An 18517-nucleotide genomic window follows, 5' to 3' on the forward strand; every position below is an offset into this window, starting at 1 on the left:
CTGTGTCCTGGGTGTGAGAAGAAGAATGCTGTGAAACTTTGTAATTTAGTAGAGCAACTTAATCTTGCAAAGTAGCTACCCCTAGAGCTGTCTCTTCATTTAATTTGTATTATTTAATGTCCATATTTTCCTTTCAATCTCTATCTTACTTTGTGTACTGTCTTTCTACGTCAGGGGTCCGCAACCTTTATTATCAAAAGAGCCATTTTACCCCAATTCTACAAAAAAAAAAATTGTCTGGAGCCGCAAGAAATAACAGAGATTTTAAAAGTTTTCATATTTTATTTATTTTAGCTGTTACAACCCCTAAATATAACAACAGAAATGCAGTGTGCATTTGTAGGTGTCAGAATATAACCCTCTGTGATAGTCATTAAATGATCTCGATTTAAAGACAGCACTTATAAACTTGTTACATTTCTTATCCAATAACCCATAATCCTCAATCCTCCACTGTTTTGGAACTCTGGAAACTTTTTTTTTTTTTTTAACTTTATTGAAAAGTCAGACGTCACAATTAATGAAAACACATTCAGGTGTTCCCAAGGCAGGTCGTAATGTACATGTGCAATTACAACAGTAATAATAAACAACAATTAAACAAATGTAGTATATATAATGGCATGACGTCATTAATAGAAAAGACTACAACAGCTGAGTGAATTGAGCAGGACGAATAATACAGCATTAGAAATCCAGAAAGAGTAACAAGGGAACATAAAACTGGCCCTAATGTGACATATTTTAAAATGCTTTAACATAAAGTGAAACAGACTGAATAAAATAAATAATAAACAGACATAATGAAATAAAAGGAACTTATATAAATAGCCTAAGTAATTTAATTAGTAAGAATTAAACTAGTAAGGAAAAAAAGCAGCTTTTATAAGGGGGAATTCAGAATGATTTTATTCAATTCAGTAGGGAACATTTTTTAAGAGATCATATAAATTTCGTGCCTTAATTGTTGTTATAAGTTTAAGAGATTTCAAATACATTTTAAATTCGTTCATAAATACACAAAATTTGGGGGAGGATTTTAAGCAGAGGATTACATTGCAACAGAGTTAATAATTTTTGTTTTTCAAGATCATACCAAAAGTTACATTATGTTTAGAAATAGAGGATGGGAACGATGCAATTTTCCGTTTAATACATTTGTGAAGATTATTCCAGAATGTTTGTATTGCATCACAAGAGAAGAAAATATGGTCCGTAGTTTCAATTTCATTTTCACAGAATGTGCACATATTGTCACCGATATTAAAGCGTAATCTAAGTAATTCTGTAGAAGGATAAATGTTGTTCATAATTTTAAAGTGCGTTTCTTTCGTTTTGGGGGGTATAGGAAATGTTAGGTACATTGTTCTTAATTCATTAATTGATTTTTTATCAAATTTATGTAGTATATCATTTTTGTTTTGTTTGTTGGGGAACAAAGTTCCACTTAGGCAGTTTCTAATGAATTTATTGTTGCATTTCTTGTCACTGTTTTGGAACTCACATGAGTATAGAACAATTACACTGCCGTGTCGTTCAGGGACATGCCTTGTTGCACATGTTTTTGCTATAGATTTCCTTGCTCTTAAATAAAACGTTGGGTAGTTTCCGGTATACATTATTATCAAACAATCGTTTCAGCTCAGTTTAAACTCAACTCATTCCGTCTTTACGGATTTCCACGTTTTTCTTACAGACCCCGTGTTCAGGCAGAGGTTTGGACAGCCTGGGCGGGCGAGGGGTCCTGGCAGTTGTAGGCGCAGTTTGGAGCCGAGCTGCAAAACACAAAGTGAGTGTTTATCTTCTGTTTGTTTACATTACTACATGGCGTCCACCTTGATATCGCCCGTGGTGGATTATTACAACGACGAAGAGGAGCTTGACAGCGTGGAAGACGAAGACGACCGCAGTTTCCGGGGGAGAGAGTCTGAAGAAGGTATTGTTGAAAAAGAAACCAGCAACATGGGGGCTGCGTCTACTTGCTGGAGACAAACAATAGTGGGAGCTGCTGCACAAATGTAAATGTTTTCATGTCAAAGCTGCGTTCAAACACTTTCATCTGCTCGAATGGAGGCGGCCTTTCTTCCTACAACGTGTTAAAAATGTTTCACTTGGTGCAAAAGCTGGACTTTAGTCCCCCCAGCAGTGTTCAGACCCCGACTATCGCTGGGAGCGAAACGTTTCCTTAAAAAGGTGATTAATTTATTTTTTTAAATATAAATCACTTGTATTGATTGAGCCAATTATTAACAATAATAAGTTATTTTTTACATTTTTAGTCAATAGCTTTTATGCAACTATAGACTAAAGGTAGTGGTATGATATTTTTATTTTTATTATAATTTTTTTATTTAACCTTTATTTACCCAGGCAAGCAATTTAAGAACTAATTCTTATTTACAAATGCAGCCTGAACAAAAGAACATAAGCACTTTGAGGGGAAGGGGAGTGCTAGAAATAAAAAAAACAATGTTATGTAAAATTGCATAATAACAGTACAATAAAAATGTACAATAAATATAAATACAATAATATTGAAAAAACATTAAGACCATGGCAAGTCGTTAAAAATATACAGGACTGTCTCAGAAAATTAGAATTTTGTGATAAAGTCCTTTATTTTCTGTAATGCAAAAATGTCATACATTCTGGATTCATTAAAAATCCACTGAAATATTGCAAGCCTTTTATTATTTTAATATTGCTGATCATGGCTTACAGCTCAAATATCCTATCTCAAAAAATTTGAATATTCTGGGAATCTTAATCTTAAACTGTAAGCCATAATCAGCAATATTAAAATAATAAAAGGCTTGCAATATTTCAGTTGATTTGTAATGAATCCAGAATGTATGACATTTTTGTTTTTTTAAATGCATTACAGAAAATAAAGGACTTTATCACAATATTCTAATTTTCTGAGACAGTCCTGTATTTAAGGAAGTGAAACGTGCAGCAGTATGAGGTAGACATGGTTATTGGAAGGTGCATTGTTACAGCATATGATTATGGTTATTATTGTTATTATTATTGCACAGTGGTTGATTACTCTGAGTGATGAGAGTTCATCAGAGCAACAGCTTCGAGGAAAAAAACTGTCTCTGAGTCTGGATGTTTTGGCGTACAGTGCTCTGTAGCGCCGTCCAGAGGAGGAGGAGTTCAAACAGACTGGGTGTGAGAAGAAGAATGCTGTGAAACTTTGTAATTTAGTAGAGCAACTTAATCTTGCAAAGTAGCTACCCCTAGAGCCGTCTCTTCTTTTAATTTGTATTATTTAATGTCCATATTTTCCTTTCAATCTCTATCTTACTTTGTGTACTGTCTTTCTACATCAGGGGTCCGCAACCTTTATTATCAAAAGAGCCATTTTGCCCGAATTCTACAAAAAAGATTTTGTCAGGAGCCGCAAGAAATAACAGAGATTTTAAAAGTTTTCATATTTTATTTATTTCAGCTGCAACAACTCCTAAAAATAACAGAAATGCAGTGTGCATTTGTAGGTGTACTTAGAAATAAATTAAACTGTAGGGTCAACTGTTAGTGTGTGTGAACTGTAGGCCTATTCCAGTCTATATTTGTGTAAAAGTAAAATAAGAAACGACCCCACTTTAATATAAATAAAACATTTAAAATTTTAAAATCACTGTTTAAAATTAGATGGCATCAACTCAAACTCAGAGAAAACTACACAACAAAATAAACTAATAACATGACTAAAAATGAATTCAGAAATATAATTTATTTATGCTTGGGTTTTTTTTCAAGGCCAAAGGGAGCCGCTACAATGAGGATGAAGAGCCGCAGGTTGCAGACCCATGTTCTACATTGTATTTTATTTTTATTTTTTTTTTATTTCGGTCCATTTGGATACAACATAGTACAACATAAAAAAAAAAAGGTCCAATATATATATCTATCCATGACCGCAGAGAGCGGTCATGGAAACACTTGCTTCAATTTGCTACTATCATGGTATTATTATAATATTATCATATCAATGTTTTATATTTATTTAATATTTTATTTTTGAACTTATTTTTTGAATTTGGTTACAGTAGTGCATAGTTTTAGTTCATTTTCCAAATTATTCCATAGCTGGACCCCCTTTATTGATATACAGTTGCTCTTCGTATTGGTCCGTACACCCATTTTCTTAAAAATACATGACCCCCTAAGTGGATATTTTGACTCCCTAACTTCAAACAGCTCCTGCATGCAGGATGGGAGTATATTATTGTGTGCCTTGTACATGATTAAAACTGTATTAATGTCCACTAAGTCCTCCAATTTTAGGGTGTTTGTTTTAATAAAGAAAGGGTTGGTAGGAGCAAGGTAGTCTGCATGGTTTATAATTCGTATTGCTTTCTTTTGTAGTAGTAGTAGTAGTGTTTATGTCGAATATGAATCATATAAAAAAAAGAAAGAAATAAGACAATCGTCTTAACATGAGACATAACAAAGTACATATTCGAAAGGGAGTGAGAAGAAGTAAAACTTATAAACTCTCACCCCCTCTCCTTAAATATGACTAGCTAACACATGCGAACATAATAAAAATAAAAAATAAAATAAATAAATAAAAATAAAAAAAACAAAAACAATCAAAACAAGACAATAAAAACATTGTAGCAACATAAGCTACTGACTAGTGTAAGAAAATAAGGATAAAAATAGATAAATAAAAAATAAACACTGTATCATTGCACCCAAGCATTTTGCTCATCCCTGTACCTCTGAAAAATAATATCTTTGTATTTTTGCAGCATGTATAGTGGGGTATCGTGCCATTACTGTTTGTAAAGTCAATTTTGCTAATAATAATAATAATAATTAAAAAAAAAAAAAAACACCCTTAAAGAGCCAGGCCGTGACGTCACGCCCGTTCCCTGCGCTGCGGGCGTGGACAGGTTCGTCCCTGCGTGCCGTGTCCGCCGCTCTGCCCCCTTTCCCTTTTTATTTTTTTATTTTTTACCCTCGTCGGTGAAAACAGGACGACTCGCAGTGGAGCAAAAAAAAAAGAAAAAGAAGAGCAAGAAGCGATCAAGGCGATGACAACACTACCAGGTTTGCAGGTCTCCCAGCACCGGGGGAGGGGGGGGCTTCCTCCTCCTCATCCTCCCCGGACATGTGCTCTCGGTCGCGGGGTCTAATATTAGGATCTCTCGCTCCTTTCATGGAGCTAACCCGGGCTAGCGCGGCGATGCTAAATGAAAATGAAAGCTGTCGTGTCAGCTGGACCGGGCCTCTCTCTCCGCGGGTTTGCTCTGCTCCTGCTGGGAAAAAGACAGACAAACCCCGAACCATAAACCATCAACCTGACTGCAGTTTTATTTTCTAAGACGTTTTGAGAGAGACAGAGAGAGTTTGCCAACAAGTAAAGCCCTGCACCGATTTAAATCCCACCATGCGGCAAATGCTTGACATTCAGACCTGCAGCTGCAGCATTACTGCTCGCCGTGCAAATGTTGTTTTTTTTTAAATTTATTTTAAATGAGACTCAATCAAATCTCCGGCTGTGAGATGTGCACGTATCGGGTTTGTCGGGTAAAGCCTGAATCGACGCGTTGAATCGACGCAGAGCCCTACGGCGTAAGGTACGCGGCGACGCGCAACGTACGCCGTAGGCACTGCGTCGGTGCAACGCGGGACCATAAATCAGCCTTTAGACTTTCATGCGTCAGTCCGTGAACATGAAGTTTGAATGATCTGGCAGATCTCGCAACAGGCCAGAGGGCATTCCCAGAGATGATGTGCACCATTGCCTCACTGATGCCACGCACGTCTTTTCATGTGGATTGACCTTAGCTGCCCGTTTAAAAAAAAAAAGAAGAAAAATTACTGAGGTGAATCTTTTTTTTTTCCATAATAATATTTTATTGATTTTCAGTATTAACATAGAAGGTATAAATCAAAAACAGAATACAATACAAACAAAAAGAAAAGAAAAAAAAAGGAAAAAGAAAAGGGCAATCGACACATCTATAGATACACCACAGTTACTGTGTAAATTAAAAAAAAGTTATATTGTGTAGTACACACAGCACACACCGAGCACATCCGAAGGTAAACTGCAAGAGTACAGCTGGGGGTCTAAAATCCAAAGAATCGCTTCCTTTATAAATCAAGGCAAGAGGTGAATCTTAATTTTTCTAATATATATATATATATTTTCCCAGACACTGAGGATGCCAGTGAGACGGATCTTGCTAAGCATGATGAGGATGACTATGTGGAAATCAAGGAGCAGTAAGTGTTGCTGCAAATTATTCATGGACCTTTTTGACTTTAAATACATAATTCCATGCAGAAAGCTGAGGCCTTTTATTTTATTTATTTATTTTTTTTACTCGTAATGGTTTTCTTATTCATATTTATTCTTATCTTTTGCAGAATGTACCAAGACAAACTGGCCTCTCTGAAAAGACAGCTGCAGCAGTTGCAAGAAGGTAGAAAACAAACTAAAGGGATTGTCAGCAATTTCCTGAAATACATTATCATTGTACTTTTTATCTTGTGGGGTTTGTGTGAGCATGAGAATTTATTTTGGTCTAAATGTATGTGTGGCTTTGCCAAAACCTTCTCGTTCCTTTCATTGATTTTGGGAATAATGTAAAGGGCCACGAAGTCAGTTTATATCGGCCGCCCGTGCCCCTGGCTAAAAAATGAGATGAATAATGATAAACAGTTTGCTGCCACGAAGTGCTCATTTTTAAATAATCAACACCATCTTTCGTTTACTGATGCAAAATGGTGTCTGAGCTGCTGACTGCGCTGTTTGACGTACCATAGCTCAACCAGCTGCCTCGCTGAGACCTTCTGGCGCACACTGATGTTAACTATGGGAATTGCTGTGTTACCATTTTTGCGTGTGTGTGTTTTTCATAAAGATACTGGTGGTATGTGGTGAGAGCAAAGGAAGTGGCTTAAAAAAATATGATACTCCTTTCAGACAGAGGCCAGAACCAACCAATTTAGTGGTAAGGACTCTAAATGTGTCCAAAACACTAAGGTGAGCCTGGTTTATGACCCCCTACCCCCCCTAGTATGATGAAGGGTCACTAAATGCTCTGCTTCGTTTCAGACCATTTAACATGCTGTGATCACGAATGAAAGTCGCTGTGCCACATATCACAATTAATCGCAACTATTCATCAGAGCGGTCTTTGAGGAACGCTGCATATTTGGAAAAAGAGATGACAGGAAACTGAAATGATGAGGAACAGCGGTTTCTGCAAACTGGAAATGCTGATGCAGTTGTCATAAATGGAGGCACGTACAGAAGCAAATCAAATGGTCATCATCACCTCAGTAGCTGTGTGAGAGGGACTTCATATCCGGTTGTCAGGACTTTCTGCAGCTGCCAAACCCGCAGACCTGCAACCAGGAGTGGGTCAGTCAGTGCTGCTGAGGATCCACGAGTTATCAGAGGAAAGGGATTCTGTCTCAGCCCCTAGATTCATGGGCAAAACACATTTTAATATGTGTTATCGATCAGAACGTGCCGACTGCCTCCTCATCCAATCTGTTCAATACTAAAGTTCTGCCTGAATGTTATCTCCTGCGATGTCGTGAAAGTGTTCAGTAGATGTGCACCAACCTGGTATCAAGATCATATATTGGTGCTAATGGTGACAAAAAAGTGGGTCAGTTATCTGAAGAGTCCATGTTCCTGGCAGTATCCAAATCAATTACAGGAATTTAAAGACCTTGAAGAAGTTCTTCCATCTTATTCATGCCGGGCGTATATAAAGAAGAATAAAATGATTTAAAAGTGGCATTTATTTCAGTGGGATCGGTCGTAATTACCTGTTGGGTATTCTGAATATTAGATATTCTCAAAGAGCTGGCCTGACTCTGTACTTGATGTGCCAATAAACGGCTAGCTCTACCAGAGTTAAGCCTCTCTGTTAGAAATTAAATACATTTCTGATTGTACACCCATGTGCTCTTTGAATAATTCTGGTGAGGGATTTATGGCATATCTTTGATCAAGATCAGCAATGGCAGTTGTCAGTTCAGTCAGCCTTGAGTTGTCTTTATTAGAAAGTGATGTATAGTAAATCATTTGTCCTCCGAGGTAGGATTTAAGCGTCTCCCATAACAATGAATGAAATTCATTCTTAAACACCAGAAACTCATCAATTGCATAAGAAATAAAGTCCCAAAAGTCTTTATCTGCCAATAAAAGAGAATTCAAACGCCACAGAGGTCGGCTACGTTTGTGGGAAGTCAACTGAATATCTAATGTTAATGGTGCATGGTCTGATAATATTATTCTCAAATAATCAGAAGAAACTACACATGGATTGAGAGTCTGGTCGATTTATTAAAAAAAAAAAATAAATCTGGAGTAAGAACGATGCACCTTGGAAAAGAGAGAACATTTATGCGTCATGAAATCAGAAAATGCTTGAACCATTAAAGATTTATTTAGATTACTGAGATCGGATCGATCTAATGTTGGGTCAATGACCCAACTTAAGTCGCCCCCTAAAATTAGCAAATGAGAATTCAAAAACGTCAGGCTGCTGAATAATCTATGTGCAAACTCAGCATCATCAGTGTTTGGAGTGTATATGTTGACCAGAAGGACCTTTTGTTTTTCTGCATTAACGTTCCGGCAACTATCTCATACCTGCCGTATTTATCAGCTATAAAATCAGTGGGAAAACATTGTACTGTTTTATTGATCAAAATAGCGATGCCTCTTGATTTTGGAATTAAGATCTGAATTTAAAAACTTGAGTCATACAAGGTCAGAGTAACCTTTTGTGATCGGCATAAAAAAAACTTTTTTTCTTTTCTTTAAAAAGTTTTTAAAGAAACGTTGAAGTCAAACCTGATTCCTTAATTTTCTTCCACATGATCAGATGTCTATTGATCAGTACAATTGGATCATTATTGATACACAAACCCCAGTCCAGACTGAGAGAAGTCAAATCCGTGCATCCTAGAGTTAATGAATGTTTGTTTTGGCTGAAAGCACCATGGGTAATGTAGTTTGATGACAGTTTATACTGTGAGTAAGCTTAAAGTGAGTAATGCAACAATATTTCAGCAAGTATTAATAAGTGAAGTAAAGATCTGCATTTCAGAGATTTGAAATGACTTACTTTTGATGCTGTTTTCTTTATTAAGCCCCCCGCATCCCCGAAATCTTTTTTTATTTTACGCCTCAAGATCACAGAATATCGTTTCACACAAAGGGTTAACTCAAGAGTTTTTTTTTTTCTCTCGGCAGGGACACTGCAAGAATATCAGAAGAGAATGAAGAAGCTCGACCAGCAGTACAAAGAGAGACTTCGAAATGCAGGTAAGAGCACGTGGATACAGCAACCACGCTTGGAGCAGATCATCCAGACGCTTCCTGTTTTAGTTTTGTTTAGCCAGGCTGGAACATTGCCAATATACAATACTTAAAAACGACAGCTTGCAGATGGGAACTTGGAAAAACCATTGTACAGATATAATGTAAATAGAACCAAGTTCTTTGCCCTGAAAGTAATTCAAGCAAAGCGTTGAGCGAAACTTCAGAGCTGACATGTGGTGGTCGGCTGTGCAGAATTTCTGCCAGATCGGTTGTCATTTGGCTTTCGGCTCACAGCCTGGCTAATTGTCCGGACGATGAAGTGGCTGGTGGTTTGACAGCTGGATGGGGTTTCTGTTGGTCTCGGTTTCATGTTGACTCAAAGCACGAACGCCAGCACCATGAGCATTTAGCTTATCGTTTATGTCTTACGTCTTTGCCTCCGTAGCATCCATCTTCCACCGTTAATAGAACAGTTTCACAAATGATTGTCTGCAGGCTTAATATTAGAATACGTAAACAAATAATACAGCCGAATAATTTATTTTTGTCTTGATTTTTAGTTTTGCAGACAATTTAACTGGGAGTACTTCGGTCTTTGGTGTCACACTCTGCACTCTCATGTTGAGCATTCTTGTTTAGGGAGAACAGTTTCGGGAAAGTGACTTAATTGCAACTTTTCTGTCTGATACTTGGATTTGATCTGCGCTGAATTTCTGGCATCTATTGGGTCTTGATCGCATTGTTGCATTCGGCGAACAGGAATGTATTATCATTTGTAGAGAGGACCTTTTCAACTCAATGCCGTCAATAAAACATTTTTCAACTCCATCTCCCTTTGTCGCAAACCCATATGGTTTTTGTGCTTGATGTTTTGTCTTGTGAGTTAAGCAAATGTCCAATTTATATGCATTTGACAGGATTTACTTATGTATACATTTCATGATTTGGGTGGAGAAAACATAATTACATTTGTGCCTGTTTTGGAGCAAGTGATTTAGTTTTATGGTGAGATTTTATTTTGAAAGGCACTGTTTCCTCCTTCCTGTGTTGCATTGCTGGGGAAAATACGGCCGTTACAGTATGAATAAGCTCCCTGTAAAGAGTAAAAGTTTAGTCAAAAGGGAAATAAGGAAATAAAATGGTAACAGCAAAACAGATTAGGCTTTGGCTACCCCCCCCCCACCCCGAGGAGGCACAAGGTTGGTGTGTGTTTTGCGCTTATAGAGTTAACTTTTGCCCGTCTGTTTTTGTAAAATGGAAATATAAATGTGATTGTTTTTGTTTTCTTTGTTTTACAAGTTCTCACGTTGGTTTATGGAGCTGATTTTGCTGGAACAGCAATAAATATTAAAATCATCAGTCAAGTCTCACACCATCTTTAGGCTACAGTGAGAACTTCACCCAGCAAGGGACCACAAATCAAGATACATTTATTTTTGTCTTGATTTTTAGTTTTGCAGACATTTTAACTGGGAGTACTTCTGTCTTTGGTGTCACACTCTGCACTCTCGTTTTGAGCAGGCGAACAGGAACGTATTATCATTTGTAGAGAGAAACTCTTCAACTCAACGCAATCAATAAAACATATTTCCAATCTCCGTCTCCCTTCTGTTTTTCTTTCAAATGCTAGTTAGACGGGAGATGGGGTTATTTGGTTCACAGAGTGGTGTATACACCCCAAGGTTGACTACAAATAAGTCACTTCCCAAAATGTTATTTCCCTTTTAATGTTGATAACGGTTCATGCTGTTGCCTCTTGTTGTAGCTCCTGAAATGCAGAGTGTTTTGCACAGTGTCCTTTTTTTTATCCTTATTAAATTGGAAATACCGCCATAAGATGCAAGTTCTGCAGGGCAAATGTTTTATCTATGCTTTGATGTTCTACAGTGGCCAATACAGTTAAGTATTGGCTTCCCCTTCCTCCACAGTTTCGGACTGTGCTGGTGTGACTAGCACGAGTGGAGAACTGTGCTTCTTGTTGATGTGCAAGACTGTAACAAATGGAAGAGATTGGAAGTCCGTAAAATCAGTCAGCGACTTAAGACTTTGTTAGACATGTTGCATAAGGTAGTATATAGTAATATAGCCTCAGACTTTGCAGTTAACTTATTGCACTGTTTCAGTCTGTAGACCTTGATGTGTTTGTTGTTGGATCCAACCGGCTTATCTTGCCATTTCAAAATGTTATGGAAATGCACGGCGCTGACATGTTCAGTTCCCACGAGATAAATGGGATGCGGTGCACGTCTGAGGGCCTTGTGTTGCAGAACGAGCCATCCAAACAGTGCACAAGGTTTTCAACTCCAGGTCCTGAACGTTTAAGTAAACAGCTGTATCTTTTTTCACCTTGCAGATCTGTTTCTTCAGCTTGAGGTGAGCATTCTTCATAAGAGTAAAAAAAAACATGTTTTTATGTGAAATAATACACGCTCTTCTTCCCATTACAATGCAAACACAGCTTCTCCTGTCTCATCTCTTTAACCTCTGCAGACAGAACAGGTGGAGAGGAACTACATCAAGGAGAAGAAGGCAGCAGTGAAGGAGTTTGACGATAAAAAAGTTGAACTGAAGGAAAACCTGATTGCGGAGCTGGAGGAAAAGAAGAAGATGATCGAGAATGAGAAGTTAACAATGGAGCTGACAGGCGGTAAGGGGGCTGGACTGGGACTGGGTCTTCTGCTGACCTAGTTGGCAGAACGGAGAGGGAAAAAAGGGTCAAAGTTGTATCTGGGTCAAGTTTTTCTCTGGTTGCACTTTCGGTTTTCTGATGAAATTAGTATTTTCAGAAACTGCTAAAATGCTGGTTTATGTTGTTTTAATAAAACTGAATTTGTGAGGGTTAATTTTGTTGATCTGAAATATTTAAATATTGCTCACAATGTTTGTTTGATCCAAAAAAAAAATTTGTTTCGAGTTGTATTTCTCAGAATAATTGATTTAGGCAACTACGAGTTGTGGAGAATTCTGAAGTAGCTGCATTCAGTTAATCCCCCCAAAGAAGGTCAAAATTATCACTTGGGGAATAATTTTACGCATTTAAAAAAAAAAAATGTTTAAGCATCTGATTTGTGTTGTTGGATGTCAGTGTTTAATTTCTTTCATCCAAAGACTCGATGGAGGTAAAACCAATCATGACGAGGAAGCTGAGGAGACGACCCAATGACCCAGTTCCAATACCAGACAAGCGCAGGAAACCCGCACCAGATATCCTTCATAAACTCATGTGCTGGTGGCACTCGGCTGTCACTGTAGAGGAATCTGCGATGGATAAGTCATTCAGTTTTATTTTCATTGATGGTGACTGTACATTTAAGTCCTTTGATTTTCAGAGGAGAGATTTTTTTCCATTTGTATTTAAAGAAAACCCCAAAACAACCAAACCCTTCCTTGACTCCTCACACCTCAGTTAAATTACTTGTTAACAGATGAACAGATAATGGAAGATTTAAGAACACTTAATAAGGTAAGTATTTCTGTTTTTCATATCGCTCTTGCCACATGTCCTTGCTTAATTTAATTGGTATTATTTATTCTTTTTTACAGCTCAAGTCACCAAAACGACCCGGTAAGTGTCACCCTGATTTGTGTTATTTTAAAGGACTGGTTATTAATTCTGGGAGCTAAAAACTTGCGCTAAAAGTAAGGGAATATGTGTTGTTATATGTGCTAGATTATTTCCCTGTAACAATATTTCTTGGTATTAAATCTTATACCGTTAGAAAGCCTGTTTATGTCCATTGTGGTGCCACATTTGTAAGGAACATGCATTTGTGGGATGAGCAGCGTGGTTGGTTGCTTGTCTCTCCCCGTGTGAGCAGGGTTGGGCCAGGAAGGGCATCTGGCGTACAATCGGGTGAAATCAATGTGCAGACTCTGAGCTGCTGTGGCGACCCCCCCCCCTCTACTCGGAGGGATTAAGCCGAAATGGTTGACGACGATGATCCTCTGCTAATGCCAAACAGTTTATTTTGCTATCGACTCTTGCGCTGGTGTCTGCAACGCGTGCACGGGAACCTGAACACGTTACGTTCAGGGATGAGTTCAGATTCTGCCCATGGCAGTTGAACCGTAGGGTCAAAGTGTGGTGGTGTGGGGCGGCATCTCCCTCGCTGGAAAAAACCACGCCCGTCATCATTGGAGGTAATCTCAATGCAGAGATATGGAGATGAGATTCTGCAGCCGGTGGTGATCCCATACCTCCACAATCTGGGACCGAACTCTATCCTCCAAGATGACGACGCTTGCCCCCAGGATTTCTATTTTAATATTTGGGTTTTGTGCAAGTCTATGGGTAATGGAAACGCAACCACTATGCGTTGTTTCGTCAGATTTCGATCATCCAATCCACCAAACAAGAGTCAATGACAAAATAAGTGGTTTGGCAGCGAAGATATGGCAATTTGTTCATGGGCACAGCCCACATATTCAGCTCTGCTGCTCATCCCACAAATGCATGTTCCTTACAAATGTGGCACCGTATCAAAGAGAACTAAACAGGCTTTCCAACGGTATAAGATTTAATGCCAAGAAGCATTGTAACAACAAAGAAATAATCTATCAAACGCACATTTCCTAAGTTTATGTTCACATTTAATGACGTAAAGGCCCTTTGCTTAGTGTCAATGCTGGAAACATGAGAGAAGTGTCGAGTCTGGCCTGTTTCCAAGGTAACAAAGTCCTGGCTTTCTTACCTGCAAGAAAGAACTTGAACTGTAGTTGTCCTCAGATTTCCAGGCTCAGCCTGAGAAAATCACTGGTCTCCTAGCAACGTAGTAGCCACGGAGTACCCTCAATTAACTCGTAATAATCTTCTCTTTTATTTATCACTTCAGTTTTGTTGTTTGGAGAATCTCCTTTCCCTTTTCAACCAGAAAGTAAATATACACATTTCATAAAATTAAATTTTTTGATGATTTTGTTGTTGTTGTGTGTGGATTTTGTCTTGTTTTTTATTTCTCCTTTTGTTGTGTTGACTCTAATCAGGTGCATCTTCCTCTTTAGTGTCTCCTTCGTCTCCGGAGCACATCCCCTCTGCTCCTCTGGAGAACCCCACCCAGCGCTACGAGGCACGCATCGAAGAGGGAAAACTGTACTACGACAAAAGATGGTGAATACTGCATGTAGTCTTAAAAACAGTTATTGCACAACCTTAAGAGTCACTGCAAGCAAGGGATCTGTTATGGGGCTTTTCATCTAAAAATCGGTTCCAAACACGTTCTACAAAGAACTGACTCGCGTTTCCACCTGTCGGAGACGTCTGGAGAGCTTGAACACTGCATTATTTATGTTATCGCACCCCCAAAGCGGGAGCAGGAAGTGCGTAAAATCCCACAGAGCGACAACGATGGAAAATTAATTTTGGTCAGATGCTGATCCTTTTGATTAGAGCTTCCAGCCATCAACATTGACAGCGTTAACGATTCGGGGGGGTACAGTACACACATTTTTGATTGTGTGGTTAAGAATGCGTCCAGAATGTTTTGGTTGGTTACAATAACCCACCCAACATAGCACCAGTTTTCCTAGCAATGAGCTGGTGCTTCCTGTCTGGCACTGGAGCTGCTTTGGTGGAAAAGCCCTGTTAGTGAGACCTTTCCACCTGCCAACATCTGTTCCACTCTTCCTGAACAAACTGCTCCAGCGGCTCACAGAGGTCGATTCAGGAAGACACAAAACAGTTGCCGTTGCAGTTGAATTCAAGGAGGTTTCAGTGGTGTGTTTCGGGTCATTGTCCTGTCGGAGAGCCCATGAGCTGGTTGAGCCTTCTGACACTGGACACCGTGTGTTGCTCCAGGATCCCTCCATAGTCCTTAAAGCTCAGATTTAAGACCCCAGACGCAGCTAAGCAGCCCCAAAACATCTGAGCCCCCGTCATGTTTCACAGGTTGTTGTTCTTTTCTTTGAAAGCTTCATTTTTCTTTCTGTGAATGTAAAGCCGTAGTACCACGACAAAAAAAACTCCAGTTTTCTGTCATTGGTTAGAAGGACGTTTTTACAAACGTTGTAACTTGTCAATTGGCATTTTGACGAAATTTAGTTTGGCTTCATGATTTTTGTTTAAAAGTGGAGGACCATCTTCAGTGAAGTCCATTTTGGTCAATAGGTGATGGTTTGATTGGACAATGATGCACCTTTTGTTATGACTCTTTGTCTACAAACTGTACTGTTCTTGGGATCAACCAGGGGTTGCACTTCCTTTTGGGGCTGCTTGCTTGGAGGTTGTCGTAATATCCCTCTTCATATCTGCAACTACAGTCCTAGAGGACTGTGAAGCTGCTGGGGATGGTGTCATGGCTTTCACCGTTAACATACTGATCTACCAGTTTCGTTCTAAGCTCTCATTTTAGCTTTCTCTGGTCTTTGTTCACACGTTGATGGCAAACGGCACCGAGTCCCTTAAAAATATTGAAACCGCCTGTAATAGTAGGTCTGAGTTTTAAACATGACTTTTTAAGGATTACCAACAAATCTGTTCAGGATATTTTTAGAAAATCCTTGTGAAATAAACAACAGATCCTAAATTGCTTTTAAGTTGATAACCTTTCATGAGTAATTAAATGCAAGGGGACCCAGCAGATGAGTCCAAAACCGTAGGTTGTTATATCCTGAATGACCACTAGAGGGCTACATTGCCACAGGTCTGAAAGTCTCATCTTGAGAAGACTTTTTTTCATTTCTTCACCTATAAGGCGTCCTCTTTGTCTGGGCTACAAAAAGTAATGTTTCTTTGGATTCACAGAGTGTACTGGCGCATGAAGCCACTATTAAAAGATCTATATATATTCAGGAAATATGTCTGCATAGAAGCCAACCTTGAATCCAGCCGTCTGCAGACAAAGCTCTGACGGCCCTTTTATTGGAGCCAAGCTCTTTGTCAGACATGACAGAACATAAGGTCATTTGAAGAGCGTGGATGAGGATGGAGCGCTCTCTTATTCACTAGTGGTGGAGATGGTCAAAGTTGAGAGGGATCCGTGAGGTAGCTTTACCTTTCTTTCAAGGCAAAGTCATTCAATCACGGCTGAGGAAATCGCCACCATTTGAGAGAAATAAAAGAAGACTCATACATTCTTCTTCACTGGGCCCTTAATGATCAAATACCTTCACTGTCACTTCGTATAATAAGTCCTTTGAAAGTTAGGAGCCTTTAAAAAAAATAAAAAAAAGGCTTTTCAGTGCCTTTATGGTCTCCGTGTTGTCTCGGGAGGAATGTGGCTTATTCAGCTCAGTGACTTTATTTTGATAGCCCTCTTTGTTAGTGACACACAAGCTTGTTTCCTTCCTGTTCCTGAATGATGCCGATGGAAATGCAGAAAAAAATATTTCAGTTTTCTTTTTATGCCACAGGTACCACAAGAGTCAAGCCATCTACCTGGAGTCCAAGGACAACACAAAGATTAGCTGTGTCATCAGCTCGGTCGGCACCAACGAGGTTAGTGAGTTGTTTTTGTCTATGCAGGTTGGCTGTTACGTCCCCTACTGACATGTTTGGTTTGTAGTAACCCACCAAACCCACGACAGCCACTGTGAGAAGCATCTGTCTTTATTGGGTTGTCAAGACAAAGTACACGTTCAGTCAGTCAGGATACAACTTCACCTTTTAGAGAAACGACACCCGGCAACAGAGAGTCACATTCACATGACATTTTAAATGACATTTCCTCTGTCTCGTCCAGATCTGGGTGAGGAAGACGAGCGATAGCACGAAGATGAGAATCTACCTGGGACAACTGCAGAGGGGCACATTTGTGATCCGTCGACGGTCGGCTGCGTGAACCCCCCCCCTCCCCCCCCAGCCACGTAACCTTGTTCATTTCAGTATCCATCCACTCACTCGTTCATCCCGTGTCCTTCCTGGGTGCAGCTCTGAGTTTAATAGATCCCCTTCCCATGTACACTACCCCCACTATTCTTCTGTGACCAAGAACCCCCCCCACACGCATACTTACACAACTGTTTTCAAGTATTATTTGTCACTATGTGACGTGTGGAACCGGTTTGAGGTCACACTTTGGTCATCACAACCCTTTTTTTTTCTTTTTTGTTTTATTTACATGTATATTTAAGACATTCTTCTCCGTCTCACGCCGACCCACAAAAATCTCTTCCCCGTGACACGTGAGCACTGAGAAACAGAACTGCCTTGCGCTCAGCTGTATCATGAATCGCACACTTGGAGACGTTACAGTTTTATAAGAATTGATTTTCAACAACCTGCCTTTTGTACTGTCAGAAATGGAGATTGTTATGCAGACAGTTCTGGTACTCGTCTACCTTGAAATGCCGTGTGTAATAAACCTTAATTTCCTGTTTGAGGGAAAAAAAATCTCTTTTGTTTTTATGAATTTTCTTCTGTTTATCTTCCATTTCATGCTGTTTTATATGAAAATAATCTGAACGAGCTGACGTTTATTGCACGTGGAGCGCTGAGTTGATTTGATGTGCTGCATTTAATTTTATTAAAATGTTTTCTGCTTTTTATCCGTTTTAAGAAACACTTAATTGGCTTTATCATTAAGGAATGGTTTGAAAAGTTTGTTAAATCTAAACAAGCATTAGTTCTCTGAAAAAGTGAAAACATGGAGACTGTTGCAGGTGTTTCAGTTTGTCGGTACCGTGGGCTGCTGTCAGGGGTGAAGTATGATCTTATTTGGTGTCGGGGCCAGATTTATTTATACAACTGAGTTAATACCAAGAAGTTGCTAGAATAACGTGGCTACTAACATCTGCTGTATAGTCACTTCCAGTGGAGGCAGAATAACTACCATGTAACTTCAAAATATTCCTGGATGTCATTAGTGAAACAATAGAAAGGAAATTTTCATGTAGTAAATAAAGCAAAAATGCCCCAAAGGCAGCATAAATATTAAAGATAAAGATGATAAAAGAACCGGACCCAAAATGGGTCCTTGAGGTACTCCACGAGTCAGAGCGGCTGCAGCGGAGGAATATTGTGGAAAAGAAAGCTGATGGTCAATTTTGCGTTTGATTGGATTGGTGCAACTTAATAAATGAGCTCTGGATCAGACACGTGGCCGAGGGTTCTGGTCCTACGGCTTCCACCGCTTCACTTTCTTGATGACTCTCGCAGAGGCGATGAGGGAAATTACTCCCCTCCTGTATGAAATGCAACGTTCATGTGAAAAGATGTGAGTTGAGATCGCTCAGGTTCTTGCAATTACGAGAAAAAAATCAGTTTATTGTCAT

General features: G+C 39.1%; 1 protein-coding gene across 4 annotated transcripts; it reads left to right on the forward strand.

Annotated features, from left to right (window-relative positions):
- The first annotated feature begins 1735 nt into the window (after window positions 1–1735).
- Window positions 1736–17636, forward strand: suds3 (SDS3 homolog, SIN3A corepressor complex component). 4 transcript variants are annotated; one of them, XM_061730549.1, is made up of 13 exons: window positions 1736–1936; window positions 6177–6246; window positions 6391–6446; window positions 9242–9313; window positions 11664–11683; window positions 11801–11957; window positions 12419–12514; window positions 12712–12773; window positions 12854–12875; window positions 14143–14184; window positions 14294–14417; window positions 16658–16742; window positions 16987–17636. In XM_061730549.1, exons 1-13 carry the CDS (start codon window positions 1825–1827, stop codon window positions 17083–17085), a joined length of 1017 nt encoding a protein of 338 aa, XP_061586533.1. In that variant the 5' UTR covers window positions 1736–1824; the 3' UTR covers window positions 17086–17636. The 4 variants fall into 4 exon arrangements, with proteins under 4 accessions (XP_061586533.1, XP_061586534.1, XP_061586535.1 ...); XM_061730550.1 differs by having other exon boundaries at window positions 14312–14417; XM_061730552.1 differs by lacking the exon at window positions 1736–1936 and adding an exon at window positions 4884–5064.
- Window positions 17637–18517: the final 881 nt, after the last annotated feature.

Source organism: Cololabis saira, chromosome 9, assembly GCF_033807715.1.
Source record: "Cololabis saira isolate AMF1-May2022 chromosome 9, fColSai1.1, whole genome shotgun sequence".
NCBI classification, from domain to species: domain Eukaryota; kingdom Metazoa; phylum Chordata; class Actinopteri; order Beloniformes; family Belonidae; genus Cololabis; species Cololabis saira.

Coding starts and splice junctions, on each gene's coding strand:
- suds3 (XM_061730549.1), top strand. CDS start 1,825: ATGGCGTCCACCTTGATATCGCCCGTGGTGGATTATTACAACGACGAA. Junction 11,958..12,418: donor AACAATGGAGCTGACAGGCG/GTAAGGGGGCTG, acceptor TTTCATCCAAAG/ACTCGATGGAGGTAAAACCA. Junction 14,418..16,657: donor CTGTACTACGACAAAAGATG/GTGAATACTGCA, acceptor TTTATGCCACAG/GTACCACAAGAGTCAAGCCA.